Source organism: Tenebrio molitor, chromosome 1 (genome assembly GCF_963966145.1).
Source record: "Tenebrio molitor chromosome 1, icTenMoli1.1, whole genome shotgun sequence".
Lineage (NCBI taxonomy): Eukaryota > Metazoa > Arthropoda > Insecta > Coleoptera > Tenebrionidae > Tenebrio > Tenebrio molitor.
Window position 1 is genome coordinate 31,723,430 of NC_091046.1, and position 9,779 is coordinate 31,733,208.

General features: G+C 39.9%; 1 protein-coding gene across 1 annotated transcript; it reads left to right on the plus strand.

Moving 5' to 3' along the window:
* The first annotated feature begins 1,186 nt into the window (after positions 1-1,186).
* LOC138125258 (uncharacterized) lies at positions 1,187-7,961 on the plus strand. Its single transcript, XM_069040500.1, has one exon. The coding sequence runs from the start codon at positions 1,494-1,496 to the stop codon at positions 2,880-2,882; it is 1,389 nt and encodes a 462-aa protein (XP_068896601.1). The 5' UTR covers positions 1,187-1,493; the 3' UTR covers positions 2,883-7,961.
* The last annotated feature ends 1,818 nt before the right edge of the window (positions 7,962-9,779 follow it).

A 9,779-nucleotide genomic window follows, 5' to 3' on the forward strand; every position in this document is an offset into this window, starting at 1 on the left:
GTCAAGCTAATTTTAAAGGTTTTTAGCGATTTGGGGCCTTTGGGGGGCTCGTCGAACAAAAAAACGTTGTATTCAACTCGTTCTTGTGTAATTTGGGCTTTTTTTGGCACTCGTGGATCTTTAAAACTCTCGTTTCACTCGAGTTTTAAACTGGCCCACTCATGCCAAAAAAAGCCCAAATTACACACGAACTCATTAAATAAACTACTATTGTTCGTTTCAAAAATCTTTATTAATCATTGTCAAAAATTTGCCAATCAATTTCGTTATGATAAAAATTATAAAATAATCCTCCAAAACGACTTTCGCACTTGTCCCGAGACTCTTCTACCTGCGATGTCGAAGCCTGACTAACTTGTTTGAATAGTTTTTGACCAAAAAGTTCGTATTCGGTAAGTAATACTTTCGAAAAAAAAGTTATTACAAAAAATGTTATTTTCAGAATTGAAAAACGGTGGATAAAGGTTTTAGATACTTCTGGAATACTTCCTTCAAAATTAGGAAATTCACTCATTTGTCAAGACTTTTTAGAAAATTATTTTACAAGTTCGCAAAAAACTAGATTTTATAGATGTGCCGTGCCATTCCCATCAGTTTTTCATTCCAAATTCACAGTGTCACAAAATAACAGTTTTTCCAGACAATTCAAAGATTTTAATGACTATGGAAATTACAGAAGTTGTGATTCCTGATCCTGAAGTTGTCCTAGAACGTGCACATTCATCAAAATTCTCAGGCAGTGTTATAGGTTTTTCAACGTACCAAAATTTGTGAACTCAATCTCAGAGAAAAGATAATGGATCGTTATAAGCGAAAAACAATTTCAAAATTAAAAACTTTATAAGAAAACTAAAAATAATGAAATAAAATGTTTGGATAATTGTTTCTAAATAAAAACAAAAGATATGTCCGTATGCAACTAATTATACATTCGATTCAATAATTGAAGAATATGCAACTTATTATACATCTAGTTCGGCCCTACGTTAGCGCGTCGCTAGTATCGCGCGTCGCTAGTATCGCGCGTCGCTGAAATTTGAATAGATCTAGACCCATGATCTAGACAGTCTTACTATGTTTAATTGTCTGTGTTACAGGCACAGGTTGTTACAGGCTCGTAGAAGAGACCTGTAATATTTTACGATGCTCATCAAAAAATAATTAAATGATTTTTGAAAAAGTTTATTATAAACACAAACAAATTTGTTAACATTCTGGGGTTCCCACGATCCGAGGCCTGCCGAGACCGCACGAAACAACAGACGCCACTGGGACAAAAGGCCGGAGTCAGCATCCGAGATACCCAGTGGAAATATTTGAACATTGCGTTGCTGAGATACGCCAGAATAACAATCTATCAATTTTTCAATCACAAATTGTAATAAAAGACAAGACTAATATATTTGTTGTATTTGTTGTGACTGGCGAGTTTCAATTTTAACATCAGAAGTGGCATCGAACTTGTGCGTGTAGTGCTCGAATCGAAAGCCAAAATGCCAAACGGCAGATCGCATTTTCGCCGGTACCACGACGAAAAACATAGCTCGCGACGCCGACGTAATGAACGAGACCGGTCACCGCATCGTCGTCGTAGGCATGGGGATGAACTTCCACATGACCTTCCCCAGCACCCCGACGGTGTTGATGGAGTTCCCACGAACGATGGCTTTCAGGGGTCTGGTTATCATCCCGACAGTGAGATGCAAGTACTGGTGGACACTCCACGATGCGGGACTTCCACCACGAGCGTACCGATGGCTAGCATCTCCGAGGCAATTGTAAGAGGTATGCAGGAAGTCGCAGGTAAGTTACAAAAAGCCAATGAAGGTCGTAGCGTAAGTATGCATACCTCTCTTATTAAAAATATTGTGGCCGAATTTAATCCCGTTGAAACTGATGTAATTAGTTGGATACACGAAGTGGATGAATATACCATTATTTACGGGTGGGACAGTAAGACGACTAGTCACCTGGCCTTAAGTAAATTAAGGGGCGCTGCTGAAGTTTGGTATAGGGGTTTACCGTCTCATTTATTCACTTGGGAGCAGTGGAGGGAAATGATTTTAAATAATTTCCAAAAGAAACGAAATTTACATGGAAGCATGAAAGCAATGATAGACTGTACCGCAAATAAATACGACACATACTACGAGTATCACTTTGCCAAATTAGCGTTAATACATAAATTGAAACTCCCGATCAGCCAAGGCGATCAAGTCAATCTCGTTATGGGTGGACTCGAAGATGAGCGAATCAAAATCGCCATCGAAACATCAAACATTAATACTCCTGAAGTGTTGGCCGCCCATTTTCGAGTCCTTGACAAACAAAGACTTGGCAGATCGAAACCTGAGACGTCCAATGACTCACCAACGGTCTCCCCTGCGATATCTAAACCTAAAACGTACACAAACACTCAAAGGGCAAAAGCTACGGAAAAATATAAATCCTGGTCCTCATCCGCACGATTTCCAAAAAAACCGGACAAAGCTAAAGACAGTACCAAGTCCTTTCAGCCAACTTGCTTTAAATGTGGTGGCGGGGGCCATTTTCGTAGGTTCTGCCCCAGTAACAACAATAATGACCAGCGATCAACTGCTAAACGCCCTTTGTTGGCGATTGAACCGAAACACGTCAATTTCATAGGTCCTAGCGCTAATAGTAAGTTTTTCAAAACAATCACTATTGAGAGGAGACAAATGAAATGCTTTGTGGATTTCGGAAGCGAATGTTCGTTGATTAGTGAAGCAGCGGTACAGCTGTTGTCAGCAACACCAGTTCCATTGAAGACCGGCGTTACCTTATCTACTTTGGGTGGGCATCGAGTCATTCCTACTAGCTCGGTGCTGCTTGACATAGTTATCGATGAAATAAACAGATAGAATTTTATGTAATTAACAAATGTGTTATGGGAGTTGAAATTTTAGTGGGTCAAAATTTCACAGAACTTCCCGACGTGAATTACTCAAAGAGTGGGAACCTTCTTAAGTTTTCCCAACTCAGCACTTTGGATGTAAATTCGATTTCAGAAGCTGTTGTAAATGTGGGGATTGACAACGATAAAGTCGTTAAAGGATTGATAGGACTTCTAAACGAATATTCCGATTGTAGGGCCAGCAATATTTCACAAATAGGTGTTAATCCGACGGTCCAAATGACTATACAGTTGACAAACGCTGAACCAACCTCTCGTCGAGCACGACAATATTCCGATTGCGAGCGCGCCCAGATCAGGGATCTTGTCGAAGAATTGTTACAAAATAATATTATTCGCGAATCCAATTCGTCATATGCGAGCAGTGTCCTATTAGTAAAAAAGAAAACAGGTGAATATCGTCTATGTATTGACTACAGGCCACTTAACAAGATAACTGTCAAGGACAAATACCCACTTCCTCTTATCGAGGAACAATTAAGACGACTTTCGGGATTTCGTTACTTTACGACGCTTGACTTATTCTCAGGGTGTTATCATATCCCAATGGCTCCGGAGTCGGTTCCGCTAACCGCTTTTATTACACAGGATGGGCATTATGAGTTTTTGCGGATGCCCTTTGGACTGACCAATGCTCCTGCAGTCTTTATGAGAATGGTCAATTCTGTGTTGGGGCAGTTGAGATTTACAAAGGTGTTATGCTACTTAGACGATATCCTAATTCCGGCACGGAGTGTCGATGAAACTATGTCTATTTTGCGACGCGTACTCGAGATATTTAGAGCTAATGGATTAACATTAAAACTATCGAAGTGTTCATTTTTACAAACCAGCATTGAATATTTAGGGTATGAAATTAGTGGGTCCGAAATTCGACCAACTTCTCACAAAATAAAGGCAGTGCGTGATTTCCCTGTCCCGACTGACGTTCATCGAGTCCGCCAATTCCTTGGCTTGACAGGTTATTTCCGAAAGTTCATCAACGATTACGCTGCGGTATCACGACCCCTCACTTCACTCCTCCAGAAAGAAGCTATGGAGCTACCCATGGGGTATGGGGTCAAGCCCAGAACACTTCATTCGAAGCCCTGAAAACTCATTTGATTTCTGACCCGGTTCTGACACTTTTCAATCCTGATTTAGAGATACGGTTATACACTGACGCTAGTTGCTTGGGTGTAGCCGGAATTTTGATACAGATCAACGGCAAAAAGGAAAATGTGATTTCATATTTCAGTAAACATACTACCGCGAACGAACGGAAATTCCATTCCTTCGAGCTAGAAGCTTTGGCTATAGTGTCTTCGGTACGACAGTTTCGACAATACCTTTTGGGTAGGTCCTTTACGATTGTCACAGATTGTGCCGCGGTCAGAAACGCTTTCTCTAAGGGCGAAGTGAATGCACGTATAGGCAGATGGGTTCTCGAACTAAGTGAGTATCGGTTCACGATTGTTCATCGCAGTAATCTTCAAATGCGGCATGTCGATGCCTTGAGTCGGAACCTACCTATTAGCGAACATGGTGTCCATCTAGCCGTAATCGACGAAATCGATTGGTTGTTATCTATGCAGCAGTCAGATGATTCCATTCAACACATAAAACAATTGCTAGAGTCTGGTGACCGCGACAGCAATAGCACTCTTTTCTGTAATTACGCACTAAAAGGTGGAAAGGTATACAAGATTACTGGCCGAGGGTTAAGGTGTGTACTCCCTAAAACAGCCCGATTCCAAATTTTGCGAATGTCCCACGACGATTCTGGTCACTTTGGATTTGATAAAACTTACGATCTGGTATCGAGTCAATATTGGTTTAAGGGCATGCGCCTGTTCGTTCGAAAATACGTCAATAATTGTCTGAATTGTCTATATTTTAAATTACCCGGAGGGAAACGACCAGGGGGGCTTTATTTGAAGTCATTCGCAAAGTTGCGTGTGCGCAAATCAGCAACATGCGAATGGTGTTGCGCATATCGCTAAGCGACCGTTCACAATACCATTCGCATGTTGCTGATTTGCGCACACGCAACTTTGCGAATGACTTCAAATAAAGCCCCCCTGGTAGTCTTCATCCTATACCTAAAACTCCGGTACCGTTCCACACGGTGCATATCGACCATCCTTTCGTGAAAACAAAAGCGGGCAATACCCAATTATTTCTCATTATAGACGCTTTCAAAAGCGTCTATACTACTCTATCCAGTCAAGAGTACTAAGTCTAAGTTAGCTATTAAGTGTTTGCAAGATATGATTAAGGTCTTCGGAGTTCCTCGCCGGATTATTTGTGATCATGGTAGATCATTCACTAGCGAAGAGTTCCGAGAGTTTTGCGACCACATCCAAACCAAAATTCATGCTGTTGCCACGCCCCGTGGTAATGGCCAGGTAGAGAAGTACACGGTGTCCCAGAACTCGCGTATCAGCCGTTAACTGTATACTTTAATATTTGTTCTAAAAGAGATTTTGCAACCATAAACATTCAAACACTAGTGGTTTTTAAATTAAAACCATTTTAAGTTAACCAATTAAACAAGCTTCCTTAAAGGTAAAATGACTACATATTTGCGTTTCCTAGGAAATGATGTTGGCTGTAGCAATTAAAAAAGTTGTGATTAAATGTTTGGCTAACTTGAATTTGTTGTCAGTTTGACATTTAACAATAGAAAACGAGAAAAAACTTCACAAAAAAAAAAAATTAAAGTAAGTGTTCGAATCGACCACCCCCAGCTTGAATACACAGCCTTGCTCTTTTCAGTAAATTGCTCCGAACATTTTGTAACATTTCTGGAGTCACCATTGCCATAGCGTCCCTTATTCTATTGCGCAAAGTGTCCAGATTATTCACGGGCACACGGTAAACCAAGTTTTTGACGTGGCCCCACAGAAAAAAATCTAAAGGAGTAAGGTCCGGTGACCTTGCAGGCCAATTTCTGAAACGATTTTGAAAACCGCGAATAAAAACTTCGTGCGGATTTTCTGTAGCCCATACATGAAAATTATGATTGTTGAAAGTGCCTTGTCGAGAAAAATAAGACTCATCAGTAAATAAATTTTTCTTAAGGAAAAATGGGTTTTCTGCATGTTGTTCTAGTAACCAGGTACAAAATTCTACTCGAGGTGCATAATCTTCTGGTAATAGGTGTTGCACTTTAGTATAATGAGAAGCGTGCATACGATTATCCCGTAAAATTCTTTGTACAGTGCTTTTTGTAAGACCCATTGTGTTGGCCACATGTCTAATGCTTCTCGTCCCATCTTCATTAAATGTTTCAAGCACTTCATCTTCAGTATTAGGAGTACGAACCGTGCGATCGACACCACCAACACCTTTTCTGTTTGGTACCACAGAACCGCTGTTTCGTACCCTGTTAATTAGTCTTAAAATAACGTTTGAACTAGGATGTAGGCGATTTGGAAAACGTTCTCGATACAGCCTTTCTGCTGCATTAGCGTTTCTTCCACTTTCACCGTATATTATTAGCATTTCGGTGTATTCTTCAGAGCTGAACATTTTTGTATTGTCAAAAAAATTTAAATGCTCTAACTTAATGTCACCGTGACATTAGCGTGACAACTGCGATTGTACAATGGACCAAATAAATATTGAACTTATTTGTTGTTTTAATATTAATTATGTTACTATGTGAAGAACAGTTCACAGTAAAGTTTACCTAAATAATTAATTAATCATTCTTCTATGATTGGCTAACATAAAATTGTTGTAATTTATAAACTATGGACTTCAAAAAAATATTTCTTGTAAAATTTTCATCAGATGAAAAAGGAGAACTCGTGGTTAACGGCTGATACGCGAGTTCTGGGACAGCCTGTATAATCGGACTGTACTTGATTCCCTCGCAACTATGGGTGCCGATTTAGATGATGACTGTTGGGATGAAAATGTTCATAATGTACAGTTGGGCTTAAATGGAACCTTGAACAGAGCCGTGGGGGTTTCCCCTAGCGAGGCGTTAATGGGGTTTAGAGTTGTTTCAGGGGGCCTATTGGAACCTGAAGATAGAACCCCTTTGGATGTAACTGAAATTCGTGCTCGTATGGTGGCTCACACTGAACGGTGTCAAGCGTCCCAGAAGAACCGTTTCGATCATCCCCGATCTACTCCCCGTTTGTATCAGGAAGATGACCTCGTGCTTATTCGCATAAGCAGTACGCCGGCGACCGGCTCCAGCCAATAGTTACTGCCAAAATGGCGAGGACCGTTCCGAGTGGCCAAAGTTTTGGGGAACGATCGGTACGAGGTAAAGGACATCCCAGGGACTGGTAGGTCAAGGCTACGTTACAGTGGAGTAGCTGCAGTTGACAATATGAGGCCTTGGGTAAGATACGAGTGAGCTAGACCGTGGTTCAAGTCGAGAGGAGAGCGATGGACTTTGTTGCCTGGGACTCGCTCGCACTTGACCATAGGTTGATGTGACTTGCCTGCCTTGGGTACACTGGATAGTGTTGGTTGATGGTAGTCACTGGGATGCTCAGATGTTCATGTTTCACTGTCCATATAGTTTAAGTTTATTTAGTTTAGGATTCTTTAAGTTGTAGTTAAGTCTTTTATTTCCCCTCAATTATGTATTTTGTGTTGTCTGTTTATTAACGTACGACTTGGCCAAGCTCGTCTGTCAATGTTCTGTTAGGTTAGGTCTACAAGGAGTATGCCAATTTGGTCCAGCAACCGTCAGAGATAATTATTCTCCGAAGTGTCAAGGTGCTATTCTAAAGTTCTCTTGCAAGTTCCAGATAAAGGCGTTTTGTCGTCTGTCGAGTGAGGACACTCTTCGTGTCAGGAAGGGCCGTGTTAACATTCTGGGGTTCCCACGATCCGAGCCCTGCCGAGACCGCACGAAACAACAGACGCCACTGGGACAAAAGGCCGGAGTCAGCATCCGAGATACCGAGTGGAAATATTTGAACATTGCGTTGCTGAGATACGCCAGAATAACAATCTATCAATTTTCAATCACAAATTGTAATAAAAGACAAGACCAATATATCTATTGTATTTGTTGTGACTGGCGAGTTTCAATTTTAACAAATTTAACTATCAATTGTTGCAGTGACATATTGGGTGATTCAAAATGATTGTGGCCAAGTATGGCAACTATGTACGAAAATGTATGTGGCAACTGTGTCGGTAGGGTAGAGTTGATATTTCTTTGACAATTCATAGTCGCGCAATTTTGAAAACTGTCAAATCAATGTGTAATGATATCAAAAAAATCAAATGCGCGCTTATGAAATGTCATACAAATGACAACTCTACCTTATCCACACAGTTGCCACATAAATTTTCGTACATAGTTGCAATACTTGGCCGCAATCATTTTGAATCACCCAATACGTTAATAATGCATTTTGATCCGTTTTGCGGTCATTTTCATACCGCTCTTGGGATCGAATCAGTAGAGAACCGCACTTGCAGCGTTGGTAATTTCGTGGTTATTTTCTTGCACTTAAGAAAATCACCTTCAAAGTCTTCAACGGGCATTCTTTCTTTTTGCAACAATTTTCACAAAACTTCTGACAGTATTTTTGTTGTTTATCTCAACACCATGGTGACGTAGGTATAATTGTCCCACCGCCTTTCATTACAAAATTTTTATAAACATAAATAACAATTAAAAAATGAAATTTAAAGGTGGAAATAAATGTTTGTATGCAACTTGCTTAGCAATTAATCTTTACTAGGCTTACTGGCTTATGAAGACTCGTTCCGTACGTTACTTGTCCCACAAAAGCCAGCGCGCCCGTAAAGATTAATTTACTAAGCGCGTCACATAAGTAACTATTATTTGTTCCGCACTTGTAAACGTCAGTTTAACAAATCATTGTATTCGCCTTGAAAATGTGTCTTAACTGGCTAGCTAGTAAAATTTGACACCCGTGCTCATATGAGTGTCGTGCGTTTCCAAAGCAATCCGTGTAAAGCTCATACGATTTTTTTTCAAATATTGGAATTTTTAATAGTTTGTATAATAATTTACGCTAGGTAGAATTTAGTGATTTTATTTGTTCCCTACTTGTAAACATCAGTTTATCAAGTCACAGTAGTCACCTTGAAAATGTCTCTTAACTGGCTAGCATGTAAAATGATCCTAGCAAGCATGTAAAATTTTACTGGCTAGCCAGTACACCCGTGCTCATATGAGTGATGTGCGTTTCCAAAGCAATACGTGTAAAGCTCATACGATTTTTTTTTTCAAATACCGGAATTTTTAATAGTTTGTATAACTATTTACAAGTGAGGAACAAATAAAATATTCAACAATACACGCATGATAACGGGTTTTACTGGCTTCAGAAGGTGACTGGCTCGCCTTCGGCTCTCCAGTCATATCCTTCTGTCGCCAGTACAAACCCTTTTTACCATGCTAGTAATGTAAAATACTATGTATGTCAACCAATCTCTCGCTGGACAAACTATATCGTAGGTTTTTATTTGTTTTCTGCAACGTTCTATGTACTTTACACTGGAGAATGAATGAAATGATCATTGAATACGTATACCGGGTGTAGAATGGATTTTGGTACATAGGAACTTTACGTGTAAAAGTAAAAATCCTCGGATATTGGCTCCCCTAATTATTTTAGAACAAAGCCTTAAATATAAAAGTGGCAAAGTTTTATAAATGGTTCCCAATTCTAGTTTTTTTTTTGTTTTTTAACATCTTCCGGAAGTACACAATAATGGAAAAAAGAATTTGTCAAAATAGCAATAGCTGTGAAGTGTAACCGAGGTGACAACACTGACAACCAAAGATGACAATGTATACAGGGTGTTTTCGAAGTTGAGGGGTTCCTTATAACACGAGATACTATACATTATTCTT

Bases quoted from the DNA above. Each gene is read 5' to 3' on its own strand.
- LOC138125258 (XM_069040500.1), top strand. From the start codon at position 1,494: ATGCCAAACGGCAGATCGCATTTTCGCCGGTACCACGACGAAAAACAT.